General features: G+C 42.1%; 2 protein-coding genes across 2 annotated transcripts; one reads left to right on the top strand and one right to left on the bottom strand.

Annotated features, from left to right (window-relative positions):
- LOC114159848 (envoplakin-like) lies at positions 1 to 17,449 on the top strand. Its single transcript, XM_028042057.1, has 22 exons — positions 1 to 163; positions 3,508 to 3,607; positions 3,726 to 3,880; positions 4,010 to 4,127; positions 6,062 to 6,193; positions 6,275 to 6,316; positions 6,411 to 6,572; positions 6,685 to 6,792; positions 7,246 to 7,341; positions 7,430 to 7,540; positions 8,507 to 8,653; positions 9,478 to 9,632; positions 9,726 to 9,823; positions 9,928 to 10,100; positions 10,478 to 10,656; positions 10,759 to 10,897; positions 10,985 to 11,178; positions 11,279 to 11,429; positions 11,578 to 11,661; positions 13,266 to 13,421; positions 13,514 to 13,606; positions 13,715 to 17,449. Exons 1-22 carry the CDS (start codon positions 126 to 128, stop codon positions 17,186 to 17,188), a joined length of 6,105 nt encoding a protein of 2,034 aa, XP_027897858.1. The 5' UTR covers positions 1 to 125; the 3' UTR covers positions 17,189 to 17,449.
- Positions 17,450 to 20,754: 3,305 nt separating this feature from the next.
- Positions 20,755 to 24,989, bottom strand: LOC114160189 (serotonin N-acetyltransferase-like). Its single transcript, XM_028042653.1, has 3 exons — positions 24,605 to 24,989; positions 23,510 to 23,664; positions 20,755 to 22,730 (listed from the first exon to the last, which is right to left on the bottom strand). The coding sequence occupies exons 1-3, from the start codon at positions 24,759 to 24,761 to the stop codon at positions 22,362 to 22,364; spliced, it is 681 nt and encodes a 226-aa protein (XP_027898454.1). The 5' UTR covers positions 24,762 to 24,989; the 3' UTR covers positions 20,755 to 22,361.
- Positions 24,990 to 25,810: the final 821 nt, after the last annotated feature.

The raw sequence follows: 25,810 nt of genomic DNA, 5'->3' as shown, positions 1-25,810 counted from the left end.
ACACACAACACACACACACACACACACACCACGCAGGTGGATCGAGAGGAGGAAGAGGAGACAGTGAGAGTGGGCCTCTGGAAAAACTATAGCAGGACTCCGATTACAGCGACAGGTCTCCCGAGATGTCGAAGAAAACCGAAAACGTCTCTAGGATTAGCAAGTGAGTTCTGGCTCAGGTTTCCTGTGTGTGTCAGTGTGTGTGTGTGTGTGTGTGTGTGTGTGTGTGTGTCCCTTCTGTGTTCCTCTATTTTACCAGCTGCTCAGGTATCGTTTTTACTCATGCAGAGGAACGCTCTCTCTCACCCTGCATGTATTATGGTGCCATTTCATTCAAAGAGGCCTGGTATATAAGAATAATAATAGACGATAAAAGAGCAACAGGAAACACTTTAATGTCTCTATCACCCTGCAATTGAAAAGAAACAGAAAACTTGCTCCTGTTTGCCACTTTTCCACGTTCTCTCCTCTCTCACTGATTCCTTCGGAGGAGTTTTTCCAGTATCTTTGCCCCGGAGATAAATAATCAGCCGCCACTTATCAGAACCACTTCAAAACCTCATTTTGAACCAGCTCTCAGCCAGTAACTCAGAAACAACATATTGATGTTTAAAAACGTCAAAGCCAACTTTGTAAATTTAAGATTAAAGCTGCTGAATTGAAAAAGCTAAATTATCCAAGAAATGCAGATTTCCACATTTTTGGAAATATTGTAAAGCTTTCGACAATTCAACGTTTTATTTTCTGCACTTATCCAGAAAAGCAAAATGATAAAAAGTAACATCCTGCATTTAATACCCATATGGGTCCCAATTTTGTCCCGCTTCAAACCTGCACAGCCAATTAACATGCGACCGATAGATAACATGTGACCAATCCCGCCTGGCACCCACTGGGGCCCACCCATAGACCCATTCAATAAATTAGAATATTGTTGCAAAATTATTATTATTCTTTTTTTTTTTTTTTTACAAACTTTATTACAACATGAAACACATTATATAGATTAAGTACACAGAGACGGACGTTTTCAAGCCTTTATTCCTGTTAGTCGTCACGATTTTCTGCCTACAGCTAATGAAAACACAACATTTAAAATCAGAACGTGGCATCAGACCAATAAACTATTTTGTAAAAATCGAAATGTTGCCTCAAAAGCACGTTCAAGACGTGATTGTCAAAAGGTACTTTTTAACAGCTGGTGTCTGGGTGTCGCTAATTGCAGCAGAGCGACGTCCAGCTCTGCAGGTTGGAGGGGGGGCGGAGGGGCCACATTCCTCTGAACATGAGTAGAGTTTCATCACGGGGTGTGGCGCCTGAATCCACAAGGGAGTGGCGCTGCAAAGTCTCCTGTTCGCCTTTAACGACGCACCGACGCCGAGTGAATGAATGACTCAGGCTGTCACCGTTAACGCCATTTTCCCTGCGTCTTTGTAGATGAGCTTTTAGGAAGGGAATGGGTGACTGGTGAAGAGTCCGATTGAATTAAAAAAAAAATGTTTTATTTTCCTTACAAAGGGAGAGGGGTGGGGAGGCTTTTGGTCACAAAATTTGACCTGTAAAAATCAACATCGCAACCAAATCATAGATCTACTAAATCTGTTGATTTTATCAGTAGGAAAGATCCGAAGTTTGTTTTTTTAGTAATTAGAGTAAAAGTGACCAAGTCACTTCCTGACAGACGCAGCTGCATTCCTGCAAAGGGAGTGACTGGGAAAGGAGAGAAAACAACAACAACTTCCTTACAGAAACTGTTTGTCACTCATTAGTCTCCCTACTACGAGCCGTAAACCTTCGCTCCAGTAATAACACTGCTCGGTTTGTGTGGCGTGTGACGGAATGTCTTCCTCACACACTCGTGCAAAAAAACAAAAAACACATTCTTGGCCGTCAAACAAGGAGGGGAGCGGGGCCAACTCCCCTCCGACCCAGCGAGGTGTCCTCTGGCGTCTAATCCTATGGGCGGGTCACCATAAATACTTCGCTGTCGCGTCTCGGCGAGAGGAGGATTCGCAAAACCAAACAGACCGAGCGGGTTTCCAGGAGCAGGTGTCTGTCTCCTTTTCGGAGGATGCCGGTTCTTAGTCGCATCAGCCCAGCGAAAGGAGTCACACATTCAACAAATGAAAGCTTTCATAAACAAAAAGGGAGGACATTATTGCTAAGTAGTGCGAATCGTCACCTTCCTAAAAATAATGGCCCATGTCATTATTTTTATTACTTCTTTAAAAAAAACAACAGCAAAAAAACCCCCCCAAAAAAACAGCACCTCTTTATTGCCAAGAGATGATTTAGGCACAAAACATATAAAAACTTGCTATTTAAGGAAGATGACGATATGATTCTTCTACCATTTGAAAAAAAAAATAAAATAAAATAAATCTGAAAAGTGTGGTGTACATGTATATCAAGTCTTTTGTAGAGCAACCTTTCATTGCAATTCCAGCCGCAAGTCTTTTGCGGGTTTTTTCCTCCACCAGTTTTGAACAAGTGCGAGACATTTTGACCTTTCTTCTTCGCAAACATACAAACCCGTTCAATGAAACAGAACAGTACTATCACCAAAGGAAACACATTATCAATCAATCAATCAATCAATCAAGTCAGTCAAGTTTAGTTTTATAACACATTTCAGCAACAAAGCAGTTCAAAGTGCTCCACATCATAAATCACAGAAATAAAAAGTCATAAAACCGACATACAGCCACCAGTCGAAAAACCAGAAACAAACATTACGATTTATCGAGCAACTTCATCAAAATCATCAATACACATCAAATATGGCAGTCAGTTTTATAGATTGATTAGACAAAGATTGATGTTTTAACAACATCTACTTCTTACTCTGGGTTTAGCACATGCCCAGGGCTGCAAGTCTTGGGGGGCGTCCCAAAGATTTAGAATGTTTTTATAATGAATCCGTGTTTCACATTGTACCTTATATACAACTTGTAGGTCCATATAAAAGTGTTTTGATGTAGTTGCATTTTTATTAACACATAAAAAAACCCCTCAAATATTTCATAATTCTGAACTTCTACATCTTGTTGGAAGCAACATGGAGCCATCCCACTTCACTACAATGCTTTTTTCTTTTTTTTGTTTTTAATAGGGCAGCAAAACTGACTCTAGCCCCAGGGGCCCCCATCCCTCTAAATCCGGCCCTGCTCACAGCTAAAAACACACTTAACATAAGAATATTGTCAGACCAAGAAAAAAACTATTTTTAAAATCAGAAACGTATGTTTAATACCTGCTGAATACAAATGTCGCATTTTTCAATAGTTTGTTTTTTCCTCCTCTTAAATCACAGCGGCGCTCTCCTTTGGGTTATGTTTCACATAAAATATCACCACAGACACAGATGTAGTTTGCGTTTATGATGCCTTTTCATTTAAAGTGCAATAATGATTCAATTGTTTTATGTAAATTTTTTGATAAAGACGAAGAAAAGCAAACATTTGCAGTAAGTTGGATATTACAATCACGTCCTGTGTCTGTTTCCAGGAAGGACGCGACTGATCTCTCAGTGGTGATAAAGCGCATGCAGACCAATGCAGACCAAGTGGAGAAGAACATCCTGCGGGCCGAGGAGCTGCTGGCGGCGGTGAGACTCCCGGACTTCACCGGAGCAGGCCGGCCGCAAAAATCCCTTCTCCGCTAAGCTTGTTTTGAACCGGGGAGGAAAATGTCTGCTGCTTTCTCTCTCTCTCTCTCTTGTTCAGGACCAAGAGGGGCAGAGGAAGGGCAAGAAGCTCCTTCACCAGCGGGAGAACTCGGCGAACCTGGGGCAGGTCGAGAAGCTCCTCAAGGACTTGTTCCTGGACGTGGGCAAAGCCAAGAAGCTGAAGCACCCGCAGATCTCCGAGATAGACAGCGAGTATGTCTCTGACCTGTTCAAGCGCAAACGGGCATCAGTGGAGAGGCACTATCCAAACATTGTCCAACCCAAGTTCTCTGCAGAAATAATAATAATAAAAACAAAATATTATTTGTGTTTCTTGTTTAGTGTGAGAAACCTGCATGACCGCTGGGTCAAGGGCTGCGCAACCTACCGGGACCTGTACGACCAGGGGCAAGAGCTGAAGCAGAAGATTGACTGGGGCCCCGTTCTTCAAGAAAAACTGGTCAGTTGAACCCGAGCGTGTCTGCGGCCTCCCGAGTAGCAGCAGCCCGACCTCACCGAGCAGACCAGTTGCTGCTCTTGGCAGAAATAATTGGTGTTATTTTGGTAGCTGGTCAAAGAAAACCAACAGGCGAATCAGTCGTCACATGTGTGCTGCTTGTGCTTTGCAACTGAGCCATTAATAGAAAAGGCCGTGCTTAGAAATTAAAGTATTGTATGGCTCAAACAGTGCGTGAATTTTTGTGAGTCATGAGGTGGATGTTAGTTGTGAGTAGCGCTAACTAAAAGGTAAGTAAGCACTAAAGCTAGGTCTGCTAGCAGAGTGGAAGCTAATGCTAAAGCGCTACATTCAAATTATGTCTGCCCTTTAAACACTAACATTTTTGAGCACCAATTTAATTTTTACGTCATAATTCACATGTTCTATAATACCCTTAGATGTTGTATTTACGTTTATATCTTGTTCTATATTGTCTGCTTTTTGGTTTTAAATAAAGTTATTGAAGCCAGAGAACCTAAGGAGAGGAAATAGAACTGAGCAGACTTCACCCACTTCAAAATAAGAGCATGAATATCTATGTCTAACTACCTCAAGAATTCTTAACAGTCAATAGCAAAAACCTAAAAGTTTATTTTGACGCCAAGAGACGTTGTCAAAGTTAGCAAGTGCGCTAAAGCGCTAAGTGAAAAATTAGCTCCGCTATGAGCAAATTAGCGGAAGAGTGCCCACCACTGCTAGCTTTAAAACACCTGAGTCACGCCAGGCAGAAGAACAGGGTAAGTTGATTAATAGTCGATAGAGGGGGATACACATACAGGAGTGCTGAGAAAGCTACGCTGCTCAGCTAAAACAAACTAAATTTAAGCCAGTTTAAATTAAGCTATATTAAGCTAGTGGTTCTGTTGTTATGTTATGAGGCTATTTCTTATGCCTGGTGTCGGTTTATTTATCACATAACAGGGATCGGTTGGAGTGTTTAAGGATCCTTAAAGAGGTCATGTTGCCTTATGCTGTTATACAAACACAACAGTAAGGAGGACTCATTGCGTTTTGAGACAAACAAAGTGAAGCTATGGCTAGGCCAGCCCAGTCCATGTACCTTATTTTGTGTCCAATTATTACCTAAATTGACAATAGGAAAATTGCTTTTCTGAGACAAACCTAAGGAATGGAGAAGAAGTGTTGTCCAACCATCTTTGGCTGGAATACCTGTTCACTCTATGCAACACAGATGTATGAAGATATTCTCAAAACCTGCTAAATATTTGTTCAGTGATCCACATTAAAGCACATTTAAGTAGTTTTTTCTTCCTCATTAATCTAGCAAATATTACAGTTTGTGAAGAAAAATCCCGACACTGCTTGTTTGCGAACATTCTTCTAAGATTCTTACTTCCTGTCAAAAAAGAAAATATATTCCATGCTGGAAGACCTGGATATAAAAAAAAAACTTGGAAAAACAAAATTATTTTGTAGGAGTACTTTGGCGATGAATATATGTTTTCAAGTTTTTCTTTTGTCTTTTGTAAGATTTTATTATTATATTTAACATTAAATATAATGTAGAACAGGGCTCCATTTTGCATTTTGTGTAAGTGTCGCACAAAAATTACACATACTTGAGACAATGTAATAGATATGTTGCCTAGCTGTGGTTTTTTAAGTTGATGCAGTGACTTTTGAAACGTATGCAAGTAGGCAAATATACACAAATTCTTATATGCAAATTTTCTATCCAATAACATATCATTAAGTTTAAGTAAAAAAGACAAAAACACAAGAAATAGAGTTGTTGTAATATTGCAACACTGCAGTTTTTCTGCGGATTTCATTGTGGAATAAATCACGTAGCGTTGGATTTGTGTCTATACTGAAATGAAAGCTACAGTACAGATTAGCTTTAGCTTGAACTGTCAGCGCTCTGTGCCTGGTAGGACCAGATATTGGGAGAGGAGTACGGCCCCAACCTGTACGACGTAGAGAAGCAGATCGCGGAGCACAACATCCTGCACCAAGAGATTGAAGCCTACGGCAGCCAGCTGCAGCCCAGCTCCACTGTTTCCCCGGTAACAGCATCTACCCGCGTCACTTTCTGTTTGGCTGTTCCCTAACCAGAACGCTTACCGGTCTTTCTTGTGCGTTTCCAGGAGGATTACAATGCCTTCAAAGAGAAATACGCCCAGGTTTTGGTGAGTCACTTTAATTTCACAAGTCGTCGTTTGCCTGGAGCTTTCGCCGGAACTGCTCTCGGAACGCTCCCGCGTTTTCGCTTTGCGTTTGCAGGAGAGCTCCAGGCTCAGGCGCAAACACCTGGCCTCTCTGTATGAGTACATGCAGAGCTGCACCAAGGAACTGGTCTACCTCTCCGGTCAGCAGGAGAGGATCATCAACAGAGACTGGAGCGATCGCATGATCGACCCGTCAGGAGTCCGCACGGAGTACGAGGTGAAACTCCTCAACTGCACCACTTTGATCGCTGCAGATCACTCCTCTGAGAGACGTCAGTTTTAGAAATGCATCAATGGGTTGTATATTTTGTATATATGTTTATGTGCAGAAATTCAAACTGAACGGACTGATGGCGCACGAGGAGGAGGTCAACAAGCTCCAGGTGGAAGGAACCGAACTTGTTCAGACGAACCACCCCGGCAGCCAGACAATAAATGTGAATGCTACACACCAAGAGGCACATTTCTGTTAGGGGTGCACGGAAAAATTGGCCCGGATTTCCTACATTTTGGGAGTTCAGCGAATAAGCCAATACTTGCGTTAAAAAACGATCTTATATTCCTCCTCAAACGTTTGGAAATCAGCCACTGTTCCCTTGTGTTCTGCTCTGACAGACGGTCGACCGACCGGTCACGTCTGCATGTGCGCAATTGAAATATAGTCAACTGATGCCAACTTAGCAAATTTTTAAGACAAAAAAATTGTTACCGGCCAAATCAGAATTCGCAGGTCAGACGTTTTAAAGATCGGTAATCGGCAATCGTCCTCAAAACTCCAATCGGTGCACTCCTCCTTTCTCCACTTGGTTTCCCAAGAGCTGCAACACAGTGCAAATGAATTTTAAATTTGGGTTTGAACGTCTTTTATTTTCTCTCCGTTTTTCTCCCAGACCATGACAGACAGAGTACAGCTGGAGTGGCAGTCCTTCCTCAACCTGTGCATAGCGCAGGAAATGCACCTGGAGAACGTCGACAACTACAAGAAGGTAAACTGAGCGCCTGCGCTCGTCATCAGTGATGCACAAAATCCTCCCCTGCACTGGCGACCAGTCCCAGCTGATGTGTTTGCTGTAGTTCCAGCTGGACTCAGACACGCTGGCCGAGTCTCTGCAGAAGCTCAGTTCCACCTTGGATCCAAAGTCCCTGGCCAACAAGAGCAACCCGGAGATCCTGCTGGCGCTGGAGGTACAGCAGGCTTCTCTCAAAACGTCGATTTAACGTTAGATCACAGACTGCTGCAGGCCCACGTTTTCACACCTAAGGCGGCAACTAACGATTATATTAGTAATCGATTATTCTGACAATTAATCGGAAAAGATTTGGCAAATTCTGCTAGTTTTTCATTTTATCACTTAAGTCTATTTGCGTACACTATTAGAAAAACATGAGAAGATTCAATTTAATTTCTTTTAAAATGAAAAAAAGCAACATTTTATTGTTTAAAATACAAAAAGCGGGTGAAGCTAAAACCATGCCACTTAAAGAGTAGAAGATATTTACAGACAGAAGGTTCTTCATCTTAAATGAAAAGTAAAAATATTCCCTGTACAGTTTGTACTTCATAACTGGTCTGTTGTTCTTTCATCAAATAGCCTATTTTTCAGCTTTGAGCTTTTAGCCATTACTCAATTTCTACATTAGGTGACGATTATTTCAACGATTAATCATGATGAATCTGATTAATCATTTCAGCCCCAATTTTCTCATATTACAACCCCAGACTTCACTATAGCTTGATGGGATTTTATGAGATAGACCAACCCAATCTGACACAGCTGTGAAATGGAAGGAAGATGATTCCTGTTTAAAAAATTTTTGGTCGTTTTAGAAATAAAAATCTACATTACGTAGTCCACTCATATTTTATCCTGCTACCCCGGCGCCTCTAAATGAAATCCAGTGTTCTTATAACTTACGGAGTTAGCAAACACGTGCAGAAGGGAGCAAAGCTTTTGTTTTAAATTAATTTTCTGTGTATATAACTTTGTTTATTCTTTTATTAAGCTACATCCAATAAAGTGAAGCTCAAACTGAAGGCAAGGTGTCGAGGCGGACATTTTTACTATCACTGCTTTGCAGATTTAGTAAGATTTCAATGGAATCCAGAAAGCCTGGCTTTCTTCTCTGAATTCCTGTTACATCTCTCTTAAGGGAGAAGAACCGTCGGTGAAACGGAACGAGCAGCGGGTGGAGGCCCTCAGGGAGCTCAGCGGCAGCGTTGCCCCTCTGAAGCTGCGCCGGACCCAGCCCACCGAGCCCACCACCGCGGTGTCGCTGTGCGACTGGGCGGACGAAAACGTAAGACGGCGGCAGCGCTCATTTCACCGCAGCAGAACGAAACGAGAGCCGGTCACGTGTCATTTATCGTATCGTTTATCATTTATCATGATGAGTTTCTTTGCATGGAAAGAAAGCACAAACTAGTTGTATGCTAGCTTGAAGAAAAACTCAATCGCTTTATCGAGTTTAGTGGAGTTTTCTCGTCTCTGGTTTTGAACCGCCATGTTGGAGACCGCCGTATGATATGAATTCTGACTTGTCGTTATCATGCTAAATTTCAATTAATGATGGCCATTTGTTTTATCATTTATCGTGATACATTTGTTTTTTGGTATAAGAATTCTGATTCATCGTCACAATAAATTTCAGCTAACGTTTAAACTAGGGGTATCGTTTATCATTTATTGTGATGAATTTCTCAGCAGCATGATAAGAATTTTGATTTATTGTTGTGACAATAAATTCCAATTGATGGTGTTGAAAAATCCTCAAAACTGTCCGTACTGTTGGGATTGTGAGTTTTGACTATTTTTCTCCACTGTCTCTTCATTGAAGTGTCAATAAATATGAATTAATTTAAAAATACGATTAAATGCAGTTTAAACTCTGATTAGTGTCACCAGATTTGGTGACACTAATCTGGTGTAACTGTGTGCCCTGAAGAAGCATGTTTTTTATTGCAGTTGTGAATGTTTTCCAAAAGCTGTATTTGTTTCGTATAATTGCCCTGACATGCGGTGGTAGCCATACAGTTACCTAAAAAAAAAAAGAAGCAATAAATAGTTTTTATTGTGCCACAAAATATCGTGATAAAAGTTGAGGTCCGTATCGTTTGAGCTCAGGGGGCGGTGGAGCGCGGGCAGGCGATGATCCTGAGGTCCAACTCGGACAATAAGTACTGGGAGCTTCAGGACAGCCAGGGCAAGACCACCAGCCTCCCTGGGGCCTGTTTTGAAATCCCACCACCTGATCCAGAGGCTCTGGAGACTTTGAAAAGGTGCAGAATCCATCATCCTCTTCAGTTTACTTCATTCCCCAACCCCCTTTTCCTTCCCCAGTCTGAGCCTTGAATTGTGATGTGTCTGTTCAGCCTCGACGGTAAGCTGGCAGACCTGAAGAGACGCAGGTCCGCGCTGATGGACTCCCTGAAAACCCCCACAGTGGAGGTGATCCGTCCCAAGCAGGCCGGTGAGAGGAAAACGTCTTTTAAAAACTGGACGACGACGGATCTGCACAGCCGGAGTTGTCAGAGTCAACATTTGTTTCATTTTTGCTCCCCCCCCCTTTATCAGCTGTTGTCAACAGTGCGCCTGAGGATCCGAGAGTCGCAGAGCTCAACAGTGACATAGATAAGATCAACAAGGCTCTGGCGAGGAACGAAAAAGAAATCCTGAACAGACTGAGGACCCCACTGGATTCCCGCGCCTCCATGCAGGACTTGGACAAAAGGCAGCAGGAGAACGAGGTGCAGATATGCTGCATTGTGGGGCTGTGAAAAAAGTTATTTTCCCCCCAACAGATGCCTTTTCTTTTTTCTCTTTTTTTGTCACAAGTTAATGTTTTAGATCATCAGGCTAATTTTCCAAAATGCAATAAAAAGAGAGTTTTCCAGTTATTGGAAAATGCAAATAAACTTTTTTTTATATAGACCCAGGTTGGTCCGGAAAGTTTTTTCCTCTAAATAAATGAAATCATCATTTTTGCATTTTACTGAGATGACCTTTTGTCTGATATTAAATCTAGTTAGATGATCTGAAGTAATTAACACTACAGTTAACACCGTTTCTTTGAATGTGATGATCATCAATGCTTCACATTAAAAATATTGTTAATTTCCCGTAGAAATCTGCTCTGGCAGTCCGAAAGCTGGAGTCCGACAAGTCTGCCGTCCAAAGGGAGGTGGACCCGATTCTGGCAAAGAAACCTCTGGGACCGACGGCCGCCATGCTGCCGCTCAACCTCAGCGCCGCCGACAACAAGATCCACAACATCAACACGCTTATTGATCTCTATAACAAAAAGTACGACTGTTTTTTGTTTTTTTAAAACCAAAGATACAAAAGTCCACCGACTTTGCGAAATGTCTCAGTTGCTAAACGTCCCTCTTTCTCTCTGTTGCCCAGAGCAACCGCCTCCATGTTCCTGGAGAAGCAGCTGGAAAAGACCGATGTCACCGTTTCCTGGTTTGAGCAGCAACTAGCTAAAGACGGAGTCATCCTCGATCAGCCGGATGTCCTTCAGAACCGCACCAAGAAGCTGGAGGTGTCGTATTTTACAAACCAGAACCGCACCGGTTTTATTCTTGTTTTTTTTTCTTTTTTGTTTCTCATTTGCGTTTCTTTCGAGCAGAGCACGCTCAAGGACGTCGTCTCGAAAAAAGAAGAGCTGAAGAAGCTGGGCAAAGATCTGGACCTGACCAAGCAGGCGTGCAGCCCCCTGCAGCAAAGGTTGAGCGAGTACTGCCCCGATATCCGCCGCCAGGAGAGTCAGGTGCAGCTCCTGAAGAACCGCTACGCAAACGTCAGGAATCAGCTCCAGGAGAGGTGAGGAGGGCGGCGGGAGAGAGAAGCAAACAGACAGGGGAGCTCACCAACGTCACAGCGGTTTTCTTACATAAACCATTTCTTGTCTTTATTCTCTTAGGGTGGCTCTTCTTAAACAAGCATCCAACAAAAATCAAGAGTTTAATAGCGTTGCTAAGTCGCTGGACTTTTTCTTGCTCAATTTGCCCGACAACGCGGTGAAACCTACTGATGGTGTGGGAGAGATACTGACTAAGGAGAATTCCCAAAAGGTAAAGAGTGATTTTAATTCTTTTTCAAATAAAAAAAAAAAGGTATTTTTTTATTGTTATTTTATTTTATTTTTTTTACATAAAATCTCTAATTTACCACTCCCTAATTTGCCAAGCTTGCAATGTTTGATCATGTTTCTGTTTTTAGAAAGTTGTGGAGGACATTGAGAAGAAGTCTGGGGATTTACAGCGACTCAAGGATCTGTCCAAAGATCTGCAGGGCATTTTAAATGTTAGTACGGTGAACATGACTCTGTGTGCATCCTGTGAATGCTGGTTTATCAGAAAACACACATTACATGAAGAAACAAGGCACATTTTGTGGATCATTAAGTCCTATTATGCTTATGAAGTGCGTGTTGCACTTTTGATGTGCCTCCATTTTGTATAATGTGTGTCTATTGGGATGAAAAGTGAAGAATTCACAGCTTTCTGTTTAATTAGGACAGGGTACATTACTTTGTCGGTGACATCGGTATTTAAATTTTTCCATATTTCATGAGGGTGTTGAAAGAGGGGAACATTTCTGGCAGACCGTAGATATTGTCATCTTCCTAAAATAATTGCCTAAATCCTTTTTTTTTGGGGGGTTTTTTTGACAAAAGTGACTTTGGCAAAACAAAATCACCACCTTTTTTTCCCAATAGATGTCCTAGGCAACAATAAAAAAGGAAAACGTTTGGCAAAAAAAATAGTTCCATTATTTTAGGAACATGACGGTTTTTAACAAATGGTACCTTTACATGATAAGCAATAGAATTATGGAGATTTTCTAGGAAATTAGTGCTAATACAACAAATACATTGTGCTCACAATACAATCAAAACCCACTTTAATTAACTAATTAATATGTACGACTTCAAATGTTGAATTTCAATAATATGACCAAAAATGGAGGAATGTAAAGTGGATGTATGAGGTGTGATCTCAACACCCCAGCAGTAAACAGTGTGGCTATTTAATGTGATTGTATGCAGATTCGATATACAATCACAGTGAACTTGAATAATTCTTTTATTCAAGATTATGCTAAATTATATTTAAAATCCCCTTTCAAGGAACAATATTTTAAATTTTAGCTTTATCCATTTTTATTCCTTTTAATTCCCGAGTAAATATTCCAACTCTGAAATTTTGAGTGGTTTTGCTACTCAGTTTAAGGAAGAACCAACCATTTGGGGATGAAAGTTAAATGCTCTGTGAGTTTCTGTAAGTGGTCAAATAAATATCGGCTGATACAACGAGAAGGTAGGTTGAGCCGCTGTCAGTTGGAGCCACTCAAAGCATTTGACATTCTGAGACTCTATCGGTGCAGACTGAGTAATATTATCGACGGGTCATTGGTCCGACATCTGATTAGCACTTGCATAAATTCCCTACTGACGAAAGTTTGCAGCATACATTGCGTCTCGGAATTGCAACACTTCACGCTGTCACGGTTGCTAGGCAACATGAGTTAGGCTAATGTGGAGACTAGACAGCTAGCTGAAGGCTAGACCTGTCCGAATTCACAGCTTTTCTCTTCTGGCCATTGTTTATTCTCGGCCTTCGAAGAACCAGTCCTACGTAGACCGGGTCCTTCGAAGGATGCGGACCCTGAATTCGAACACAGCCATACTGTCATATATTTAAAAAAATCTATGGCAGGCAGCAGGTGATGAAATTCTGTAAGCATGCCTCGTCTTTACACGCATTGGAAGCCAACTCTGGAGTCATGCTTAACCCACTTTAACTCAAGTATGATAGGGGACATTAGCATCCTGACACACGGTCTTATAGTGAAGGTTAGACATGTAGTTCCATCTACTAAATCCTTCCTCATACTTCCCTTTTTAGGAATATGAAATAAAGTCAAAAACGTATTGTGGAACTCTGAATGACAGTGATGACGTCGACAATGAGCTATATGAGAACGGCAAAGAGAACACTTACGAGGCAACGGCTCCAAAGAAACGTCTAACATCAACTCTGGCTCAAGACGTGCAAAGAACGGTGGGGTTTCAAGGAAGACCAAGATGACTAAGATATTCCTGCATCATCTTCCGTTTTGAAACTAATGCTTCTCTTATTGCTTTCTGGTGCAGGAGAAAGACCTGCTGAACCGCTTCGCTGAGATCTCAGCTGAAAACAACCAGCAGCTCAGTCAGTTGGGGACAGCAAAGAACCTCACTGCAATGGTAGGAGATTGGAGCAAGTTTAGTAATCGCCCTTAGCGTTTTTCTATGCATAGGTGTGTTTTTCAGTTAACCACTCTTGTCCCCCGTTCTCCATTCGCTCCTCTGCAGAACGAAGAAAAAGTGAGTCAGGTGGCAGTCAGTCAGCAGCTGCAGCTTCAGAGCCAGCAGAAGAACGTGGAGGTAGCTGATGGTCTGAAGAAGGAATTGGAGGAAGAAGTCAACAGGCGTTCACATGCCGAGAATAACCTTGAAACCTACCGGAAGAGGTTTTTGTCTCTGAAGCAAAGGAGAGGAGTGGAGAGGTTGGAGGAGAAAGAGGTGGTGCAGTATTACCGTGACCCAAAACTGGAAGCGGATCTCAAGTCACTGAAGAATCGCATTCAGGATGAAGAATTCAGTAGATCAAGAATCCAGTCCGAGATAGAACTGCTCAATGAGAAGATTGTCACAATGGAACTGCAACTGACCAAAGTGGAACCTAAACTTGTGACTAAGGTGCTCACCGAATATGAGAGAGACCCCAAACTTGACAAAGAGGCAGCTGAGATCAGAGATGAGATGGAGAGGATCCGGACAGAGCTTCAGACGAGAGATACTGAAACCGTCCATGTGAAATCTGAGCTCACACTCCTCTCCCAGCTGAAACAAAAAATCAGGGAGAAGATTGTGAAAAAGGAAGTGGTGAGATTAGAGAAAGACCCAGAGATGCTGAAAGCTGTTCTAACGTTCCAGGGTGACATTGCAGAGGAGGAACTGCGCTGCAGGTCTCTCAATGATATCATTTTCAGCACCAGGTCCCAGATTAACACGCTGGAGAGGGTCATTCCATCCATTGAACCCAAGATTGTCACCAAAGTTGTGAAACAAGTGCAGCAAGCTCCCGAACTGATAGATGAGTCACATAAAATTAGAATGGCTTTGGAAGAAGAGAAGGACGAGAATGTCATCCTGAAAAAGGACCTCACCACCCTTCAGTTTCGCTTTGGCGAACTGGAGTTGCTCAAGCCCAAAGTGGAAGTCAAAGAGATTGTCAATGAGATCTACAGAGTAGATCCTGACACCGAGGTTGAGCTGGTGCGTCTGAAGAAGGCGCTGCAGGATTTGAGACAGAACCGTTCAGACCTTGAGGACAAGATTGATTCAGTGACAGCAACCCTGACTACCCTACGCAGCCAGAAACCCAAAGTGGAGTACAAGGAGGTGACCCAGGAGGTGATCAAGGAAGAGAAGAGCCCAGAGGTTGTGAGGGAATTGCAAAGACTGAATAACCAAGTCTCCCGACTGCAAGTCAACTATGACACCACCTTGGAACTGCTAACACGCCTACGAAAGGAAAGAGATGAACTGAAATCTGAAAAATCCAAAGTGGAGACAAAGCTTCTGACAAAAGAGGTCATCAAGTATGAGAATGACCCTCTTCTGGAGAAGGAGGCTGATAGACTTCGACGAGATGTACGAGAGGAGATCCACAGTCGCCGAAGTGTGGAGGAATGTCTCTTTGAGCTACAGAACCAATACATTACCCTTGAAAGACAGAAGCCAGAGGAAAAGATTGTCACCACGGAGGTTATTCGCCTTCAGAAAGATCCCAAGCAGATTGTGGAGCATGACAAGTTGAACCGGAGCTTGGACGATGAAATGAAGGCACGCAGAAAACTCGAACTAGAGGTCAGACAGCTGAGAGCGCTGATTGAAGAAAAAGAGAGAGACTTGGCCAAGATGGACAACCGCCAGAAGAAGATCCAAACCGAGTCTGAACTCAGGCAGATCAAGACTCGCATTCTTGAACTGGAGAATTCTCCACCACCCGTTGAAGAGAAGATCATCATTGAGGAAGTCCTAAAGGTGGAGAGGGACCCCAAGTTGGACAAACTCACTGACGGTATTCGTTCTGACATGGAGAAGGAAAGCAACAACATCAACCGTCTTGAGAGAGAAATTCGGAACCTCAGACTGAAGTTGGAGATTCTGCAGAAGGAGAAGTCCATTGAGAAGGTTGTTTACAGAGAAGTCGTTCGAGTAGAGAAAGACCCAGCAGTTGAAGCGGAGAGGGACCACCTCAGAGAGATTGTAGCCCATGAGAGGAATCTAAGACGAAATCAAGAAGACAGCCTCCAGAGCATAAACAGTCAAATAAACCATATAAAGACATCAAGGTCTGTGACTTCTCAGGAGGAGACAGCTCTCATTACTGGTAGGGATGCTCTGCAAAGAGAGAAGGAAGATCTCCTCAGACAGCTTAAGGCACTGGAGTCTGAAAGACAAACCACCAGCATTACCTTCCAACAACAGTCCAGGTTGATAAGCGAGAGGAACCAGATGGCACGCCAGAGAAGTCTTAAATCTTCCTCCGAGGTCCAGCGCCTGGAGAAAGAGATCCTGAATGAGAAAGATAAAATACACCAGAGGGAGACCCTCATCGCTGAGCTCCAGAATGGCATAACATCAGAGGACCATTCAGAAAGTCACACCAGAGAGACAAACCTCTCAACAAGGATCACCATCTTGGATCCAGACACCGGCAACGACCTGTCTCCCTATGACGCCTACGTAAAAGGAGTAATTGATAGAAACCACTACCTCCAACTGTGTCAACTGGAGTGCGATTGGGAAGAAATCACATCAACCACCCCTGATGGAGATATAACAATTCTGCAAGATCGAAAAAGTGGGAAGCAATACTCTGTCAAGGATGCGCTGAAGGACGGCCGTCTGACTGAGTACGACGTGAGCCGCTACAAGGAGGGTAAGATGTCTATCTCTGAGTTTGCCTTCCTTGTTACAGGAGAGAAGTCAAAACCTTACATTCCTCCAGTAACACCAAAATCCCCAAGCAGGCCTATCTCATCTTCCCCACTGAACTCCATGTCTTCGCCCTTGAAGTCTTCTTACAGCAGCCTGAACACTCTGCAAAGTAGCAAGAACAGCTTAAACAACCTCACTGCTGCCACGGGGGATGATTATTTCCCAATCTCTGGCATATTTGACACCACTACCGAAAGCCGCATGTCTGTGAGAAGCGCGCTCACCCGCAGACTCATCGATCCAGACACCGCCTTGAGGCTGCTGGAGGCACAGTCAGCCTCCGGCGGGATTGTCGATCTGGGTAAAAAGGACAAATTATCTGTCCACAAGGCAGTCGAGAACAACCTAATCGACTCAGGCCACAAGTACAAGCTACTGAACGCCCAGAAGGCCTTCACTGGAGTCCAGGACCCTGTGACCAAAGAGCGTCTGGCAGTGGGTCAGGCAGAACAGAAAGGTTACATGCCCAAAGAGGATGCCAAGAGGTACATGGAGGCCCAGTACCTCACCGGTGGGTTGGTGGACCCCAATAAGGCAGGACGCCTAACCATTGAAGAGGCACTTGCAGAAAATCTGATTGACACCACGATGGCTAATGAGCTGAAAGACGAGGCTTTGCACTCCAAAGAGCTGGTAGACCCCATCACCAAGGAGAAGATCTCGTACAAGCAGGCTATGGATCGCTGCAAGAGAGACGTAACCACTGGGCTCCTGCTGCTTCCTGCGGCCTCAACAAATGCTACAAATGCTCCATCCTACTCCAAGTACCGCTTTTAGCAACAAAATTCACAGAGATGACTATTAGCTACAGCTCGTGGTTCTATAGACAAACTGAAATGGTTAATCGGAGGAAAGAATAAACATGTATTTTGGTGGGAATATACTCGTGGATTGTTTCTCTGTAATAGTTCCGGTTTTCTGTGAAAATAAAGGTATTTTTATCATGCCGTTTGTCACGTTGTAAACTGGGTTTTTTTTGTCAAACCTTGTGAAGTAAACCTTGACTTGCATGTTACTATTAAACTCAACTGACTTTCATTCCACTTTTGTCCCTCATTTATGTAACCGTTGCCTTCAGTTGATATAAAAATGCTATAAATATCAAATCTAATTTAAAAGAAATTTGACTAATTTAACGTCTTGAATTTAGACATCTATCTCTTTAAAAATGCCTGCTCTTTCTGAAACGCTGCCTTCAGGAAGTCCTCACAACATTGCTCCCCTATTAGCCCTTTAGCAACCTTTTTACCAGCGTTGCACTGAGTAGTAAGTAGATCGTAAATGCACAGTTTCACCAGCTGTTTGCTAATTGCTGCTGGCTAGTCTGAAGGGGCTGAGTGGGGTCATTGTGAGAGAGGACTGCTCAGTTTGGCTTGGAAGCTGCAGCTCTGAGGAGGAGCTTTGTCCTGGAAGGCGGGGCTAGGCCCAACCAGGCGTGGTGCACAGCTGAATGGTTGCCATGGGAGATTAAAGGATTTCTCAAACATGCATGAAAAAAAATCAAGGCTACACTCCATGTATGTTTTTGACTAGGGAATAACTATAACGTAAAGCTCAAAAGACTCCCTTTCACATAATAGTGTCCCTTTAATATATAAACTGGTATTTGTTATTACATCGGCCATACCACTGCCCCTGGTTGCCATTATAAACAGGCTAAGCTCCAGGAAGCTGCGTGCGTCCCATCTCGGTCTTGTTTTCGATATCAATATGAGGGCCGTTCCTTCTGCGGAGCATTTCCAGGAACGACTCGCTCCGTACGACACTGACTCATCCTCTTCCTCTGGAACTGTTGGTGCCGACCTGAAGGTAAAATTCCTGTACTTGATGTACGCGGCTTGTAAACTGATGTGACTCACAGGCTTGGAATCACAGGATTAAGGGTACCGATTAAATGTCTCTCACGCATGTTAAGGGTGACAAGGACAAACTAACAAGTGACGCTTTGGCAGTTGTAGCGAAATTCGGACCACTGATCCTTGTGTTTCACCTCAACATATCTACATGTATCAGCAAATGAGCACTGCAAAAAGTACTTAACCTTAGTTAGGTCTGAAACACTTCGCTTTATCTTGATTATATTTGTTTTTACTGGAGGAAGTGTGAAAAAGACCCCCATCTGACCCCTCAGAGAGGGTTCAGAGTAATAGTGGCTGGGATGTCCGTCTACCAGATTACCTGATGACTTCAAGGACTTTGTGGGATTATTACCTATGAGCCTGTCTGGAGGCTGAAGTGACCCCACACTGTGTACACAGAGGGGGGGAGGTGGAGGGTTAAAGGATGACACTTGGGTCATCTCAAGTAAAGCCAACACAGCTTGGCAGGTATTTTGTCGTATTTTCATCTTTTTGTTCGCTGCCATTTATGAAAACAAAGTAGCGACAGTAAAAGTTTGCATTTCTCGTTCTGATTGTACTGACAGATGCACAACAGTCACGGCAAAAAGCTTGCTGAAAGGCCTGGAGTGCGACGGCATCACAGATGTACAAATTATTTCCTTTGACAAAATTATTTCTTTTGACTGTACAAATTATTTCTAGCCTGACTGACGTACATAATAAGTGACAGCTGCTTTTTGTGTTTTGCTTGATTATTGTTGTTTTGATTGAAACGCAGCGCTAATGATACAAAAAGTGAGCGTCTGCATTTTGGTGACCCTCAATTACAGCACAAAGGACGAAGCTGATGACTCCAGTAACGATAATTGTGCCAACACCATATCTGCTATTAACAGTGGCATAATTCACTAAAACCTCTAGATTTTCCTTGTTAAAATGCACATCACGGTGTATTATTTTCTATCTGTAAAGAGTTTGATATCTAATGTGAATTAGCATCTTTGAACTAAAACTTTGTTAAAACTGGAGAAAAGGGGCATGAAGTCTACGTATAACAGCCAAAAATCAATACCACAAAAAGCTAAACGTTCATTCCATTTTTTTCCGTTTCTACTTTTTTCACATACCAAAATGTTCCAGGACAATCAAACTGATTTTATCTGACAGAAATAACCATTGTAAATGCAAAATGCAGCTTTAAAATGATTCAATTTGTTGATGGTTAACAAAACAAACATTCTTCAAACCAACGAGAAAAGTAATCACACTCTGTGTTAAATCATGAACAGGGATGAAACTGGTGGTTTTGGTTTTTGTAGGACTTTGTGGAAAGCAGTTTAATATCACTGGCCACACTCTTATGCCTGTTTACTACCAGACCTGTAGCCTGTTTACCTCCAGTGAACCACAGCGAGGCCGCTATCTGCAAGTTAAAGAAAAATACGGCGTGGCAAACCTTCCCAGGAAAGGTCAGTCTACCAAAAAAAAACAAAAAACCTGTTTGTCCTTCAGTAGAAACGGAGCTGCTCACCCGTCCGTGTTAGTAGAATAAGACCTGAGTGTGGGACTGTGTCACGGATTAAAGCGTGAAGTTCCACACAGAGACAGCTGAGGGCAACGCTGAACAGAAATCACTGGTAGCTTTTGACTTTATATTTATCAGTGAGGACACTTGTGAGATTTTATTTTGACCAAAAGAAAGTGGAATGTCTTTGACTGACTATATATATATATAGTCAGTACAGTACAGACCAAACGTTTGGACACACCTTTTAATTCAATGAGTTTCCTTTATTTTCATGACTATTGACATTGTAGATTCACACTGAAGGCATCAAAACTATGAATAACACATGTGGAAATATGCACTAAACAAAAAAGTGTAAAACAACTGAAAATACCCCTTATATTCTAGTTTCTTCAAAGTAGCAACCTTTTGCTGTGATTACTGCTTTGCTCACACTCTGCATTTTCTTGATGAGCTTCAAGAGGTCGTCACCTGAAATGGTTTTCACTTCATAGGTCAACCTGCCCTGTCAGGTTAATAAGTGGGATTTCTTGCCTTATAAATAGTCATGAAAATAAAGAAAACCCATTGAATTAGAAAGGTGTGTCCAAACTTTTGGTCTGTACTGTATATATATAAAAAAGAAAAGAAAAGTCAACTCAGGAGCAGTTTTCATCTTTAGTATAACATAAACCATTTTCTTCACGTTTGTGTCGCTGCAGCGGAAACAAAAGTCGGGGTGATCAAAATCTGCAGTGTACATGCAGGTTTATGTCAGGTCACCGCAGGCTAACGGATGAGTAGATCTAAATCCTCAGACGTTTGCAACAGCTAAAGCCTCCATAATAGAGCAGCAGGAGCTGGAGGAGCTGCTGTTGCGAGGCTAAGATCCTGATGACTGACGTCAGCTCGTAGTGTGGGAAGCTCTGGAAGGTGTTAATCAGGAAACGGCTTAGAGCCGCTACATGTTACACCAGGTATAGACACAGTTCGAGTTCAAGTCAACACTTGGTTTATTGTGTACATAGTGAAATAATCCACACAACTCTGGTGAATGGGAGTCAGTTAAAAGCTTGAGAATAAATCAGAATATCACATGTGAATTGAACCGGTGAAGATGCTACAGACAATACTGATTTAGTTCTCTACTTTTCTTTATTGTAGATTCAAAACATTGAGTTCAAACAGTGTTAGCCTAAAGTATAGCTGAATTTTGCAAGTAAGAACAACAGACAGGTTTTTGGTTTACTAAAGGAGGGCAGATTGACACGAAAATATCAATGGCATCGAAACAGTTGGTATCAGTTTTGGATGGCGATTAGCATGGTAAAATGGATACTTTAGCTCCAGAATCCCTCTTGAAATTTTATTATATATGTTTGTTTTACAGTTTCCCAAATTCCCAAAGCTACCCTAAAAAAAGATTTTGTATTGATTTGCTCTCAAATGATCATTTTTCACACTTTGTTTCACTTAGTTGTTCTATTGTTTCTGTCTATCATGTCAATATATTAAAGTATTTTGTAGATGTCTTTAAAGTTTCTCCATATTCTGTTCAAGGTTTTACAAAAGTAATTCAAAGGAAAAACCACAGAAACACCTAAAGGTCAGACGTTTGAATTTAAATAATAAAAAGTATCAGAATCGATATCTGTGATACTGGCCCAGTGTTTATCTGGTATCGGATACCAAAACTGCACACCTATGTGATATTCTATGAATAACAAAAATATAAATAAATAGATAAATAGCGCTACACAGGTAAGCTTATGTTGTTATTTCTTAAATGCACTCCTTATTATTTCCCTGTTTGGCCAGAGGAGGCAGCCAAGAGCCCAGAAAGTTTTAAGGGCGCCCAACTTTAGAAACGTTTTACTGGGGCTTCCTCCTCAAGTTAAACCATTTAAGTTTACTTAAGCTGCGTAACCCTTCGCGTTCGCCATCCCATTCCACTGTGACCCAGATTTGGTGCCATCCAGACATTCAAGGACATCCTACCAGTCTTTGAGCGACCTTGTTCTGACTGAAAAGCTGTTTGTTTTGAGACTCGTCAGTCTTTCAGCTTGGATGGAGATCAAGTCTCTGCGCAACATGTTGATCGAACACAGGTTGGGTTTTGGAATTGTATGTCCGTAGAGACTCAGGCAGCTTTAGTGAGAGCTGAAACAGCAACAGGGCAGACATCAAGTAAAGCGCTCTGCTGTTTATTCTGTGTGAGGTCTGGTGCTGGCAAAGTCCAAGAACTGATTTTTCTGTCCATCTTTTCCCTCTTAGGCTAAAGTTCAGTGTTAAACTTTAGAATTAGGTGATCAAATTATTTCCTTCCTGGTTCTAAGAGGTTGATTTCTAAATAAACTCTGAGTCCTGAGGAATACGCAGAATCCTCAATCCTCAGTGCAATGTACAGAGCTCTGTGCAAAAGAAAAGTACTGGTGCTTACTGGCATAATCTAATGTAACTCAACTTTCTTACATATTGTTACAAGACAAGGAGTCGGCCCCCAAATAAAACTCTGCTCGTGGCCTCACACAACCTTGGAACGGCTTTGTCCAAGTGTTTGGTGTCAGTAAGAAAAAAACCACAACAGCAACCAAAAGCAGAGTCATAAATCGACTTGCTCATCAGTCTTTGCCAGAGGAAGAGTCAGCGGATGCTGGGGGAACCGGATGGCCTCGCTGTTACGGCGCATGTACGCATGGCCGCTGATCGGGTACCACATCTCGGTGAAGGTGAGGTTGGCCACGGTGATGGCGCAGCGGCCCAGGACCTTGAAGCCCGATTTGCGATAGAAGGGGATGAGGAAGTCCTCGCACATCAGCACGGCTCGGCGCACGTTGGGCAGGCAGCGCAGGTACTGCAGGTAGCGCCACATCAGAATGGGGCCTTTCCCCTGCTGCCTGAAGGTGCGATGAACCGCCAAGATGTGGATGTGGACGGTGGAGCCGCAGGGCTTGTGGAGGGTCAGCGCATCCTGGAGGAGGAGGGAGGAAAAGGGCAAAATTTTAGGGGGTTTTCACACCTGATTGGAATTTTCAGCTGGTGCGGTTCGCTTTCACACTGCCCTGTGCCAAACAATCCAAACTAATTGAAAAACCTGTTCCCCTCCTCGCCTGCGGGGGCACTGCACCAAGAATTCCTAAAGGAGATGACACAAAAACCTCAGAAGAAGACATGAGCACAACTTCCTTCTTCATAAAATGTAAGCAAAAGTGGAACAGCGTCAGATTTTAGCGGTTGTAGGATTTCTTGTTTGTCTTTAGTAAAAGACTACAAACCATTTTTCCTGCTCGCGCTAGACTCTTGCATTTGTTTTGGTTGTATTTACCCAGAATGCCCTGCGCTGTGGTCCGCTTCCTGCTTTTGTCTGCTTGTGTTCACATATCCATTCGAACCGCGCCTTAGAGTTCACTTTAATCTAAACTAGACCTGGGTATTTAGGCAGACCAGAGTTTGCTTTTTTGGTCCACATCAGACCTAAAAAGCAAACAACAAACAAATCAGACTTTGAAGACAAACGGACTAGAGTTCAGTTAAAGCAGACTAAACGTGACTGGTGTGAACGCACCATTAAAATCAGTTTTAGCTTTAGATTAAGATGGAGAAAGTTGACATTCTAGAATGAACCCTTTAACAACCCCCTCCTGCTAAAACTGCAAACAACACTCCGGTCGCCCCCTGTGATTTAACCGCTCTGGGTGGTGAGCCATGTAATCGTAAACCGCAACGGGCTGGAAACCCAGAACGTCTTACTGAGGTGAGCCTGTCCTGGTCCCACAGAGATCCGATGATGAACGCCACCAGGCGGCCCTCTTCGAACCAGCCCATTGACAGCTCCGGACACAACGTGAGGAAATGACGCACTTCATCCAGGTGCAGCGGGCACTCCCCAGACACCGAGATGAACGCTGGAAAAGTCACGATTATGATTTAGCATGGATTTAAAAAATAGACAGTTCATTATACACAATATTTTAAGGGTAAGAATTTTATACAATGCTATAAAATAAAGTTATGATGCCAAAATTGGATTTTATGCAACTGTAGAGGACACAACCATTGCAATTCCTATTCTATGGAAGACCAAAAGTGTCAGAAATTAATTCATGAATACGATGTTAAATGAATAATTAATATTTTTATGTATTGTGACCATCTAAATACAGCCATCATACAACCAATAGCTTCCTATTAGATTTTTACTTGATAAACAAAAAAAAATACAAGCATTAAAAATGTGTACATTGCAATGTTTAAGCAATTTAACATAACTTAACTGCATACATAATTAATTTAACATAATTAACTGCATACATAATTAATTGAATGTAAAAAAATTACATAAAACAATGTTATTCACTGCCAAAAGCACATGTAAGTATATATTTTCTTAAATTGCTTATTGAATTAACAAATTTATTTACTCTATTAATTGAAGTCGGTGGGCGGGGATAACTCCGGTATGGAGAATGTAATTGGTCGGTGGTTAACCAGTAAGATGTGAGGGTTTATTTAAAGCCAAAAAGGCAGTTGGAATTATTTATATTATATTATATTTCTATAATTTATAGAAATAGTATATATATATATATATATATATATATATATATATATATATATATATATATAAAAGGTTTAAATAGTTTTTGATATTTCAAATATTTACTACTGTTTCATAAAATATCCACAATTCTTTAAGAAATTAATTAATTAATTACTTTAGTTATTCATTTATGTATTGTGTTGTTTTTCCTCCCATGTTTTATTACTAATAATCACATATAGATTAATTTAATTCCTAGAGTGTGAGTTTGTGGCCCTCCGTGGGGAGCGAGCCGGCCCACTTACCCTCCCTCTCGATTTCAAACACGCTGATCGCGTCCTGCGTGTTGAGCGGCCGCACCTCGCTGCCTGGCAGCGTGTGTCTCCGCTGGATACCGGGCGAAACTGAAGGTGAAGTCTGCATTGGCTTGATGAAAGGCTGGGCGCCCACAACAGACATCATACGAGTCAGAGCTCCTGTCCTCCAGAGGAATCAGAACTTTTCTATCTTGTTTTTTCTTTTTCTCTTTCTGTGTGTGTGTGTGTGTGAATGTGTGTGTGTGTTCCCGGTCTCCCCCGCTCCCCGCTGCAGCAGAATCGCCTCTGCGGGGGCCCTGTAAGGACAAGTGGACGGTATTTATGGAGAAGCTCAGCCTGGATGATTCACGGGCTGATTTGCATTTGAATATTTGCGGAATGAATGACGGTCATGAAAAAACTCGGAGCCCTGTAATTAATAGCGGTTTGTTTTGGTAAGTTAAAGTGAGGGGACGATAATTACTTAATAACTGACTCCCAGTAAAACGCCGAACCTCCGGCCTATTTATAACAGCTGTGGGATTGAAGTTTTAACAGTTCTGCACTGCAATTAAAATATCTCGCTGGCAATAAACGCTTTTTTAAAATTATTTTTTTTTACTGTATGTCAGATTTATTGCCTCAAACAGAACTTCCCCCAAAGCAACACAGAGGCCCTGCAGACACTTACCAGAGAGGAGAAAGGTGCGGAGGAATATCAGAGGAGGTTGTGATGAGGTCTGCTTGTGTCTCTCCTGTTTCCACAGACGTCTCTCTTCATTATGGGCTGATTATTACTATGAGTCACATGACGGAGGATTACAGAAGTTGTTTCCATAACTCGGCAGCATTAGAGCCTTTATCTCCTCCCCGACAGAGCACATAATGATCTACAAAAACAATCGGCTTTTTAAAAAATATGTAAGTGGTGACCTTCCTAAAGCAATGACCAATAAATCAGATTTTTGCCATAAATGATTTTGGAAAAAAAAAATAATTAATTAATTAAAATATAATACTACTACTACTACTACTACTACTACTACTAATAATAATAATAATAATAATAATAATAATAATAAATGAATAAAAATCACCACCTTTTTCCCCCACAAGATGTTTCAGGCCAACAAAGCACTTTTTTCAAAAACAATAACAAAACATATAGGCCATTATTTTAGGAAGGTGACAATTACACTGAAAAACTAGAATGGA

This window comes from Xiphophorus couchianus, chromosome 16, assembly GCF_001444195.1.
Source record: "Xiphophorus couchianus chromosome 16, X_couchianus-1.0, whole genome shotgun sequence".
NCBI lineage: Eukaryota > Metazoa > Chordata > Actinopteri > Cyprinodontiformes > Poeciliidae > Xiphophorus > Xiphophorus couchianus.
The sequence above is the reverse complement of the archived record's forward strand: the minus strand, read 5'-3'. Positions and strand labels throughout refer to the sequence as shown.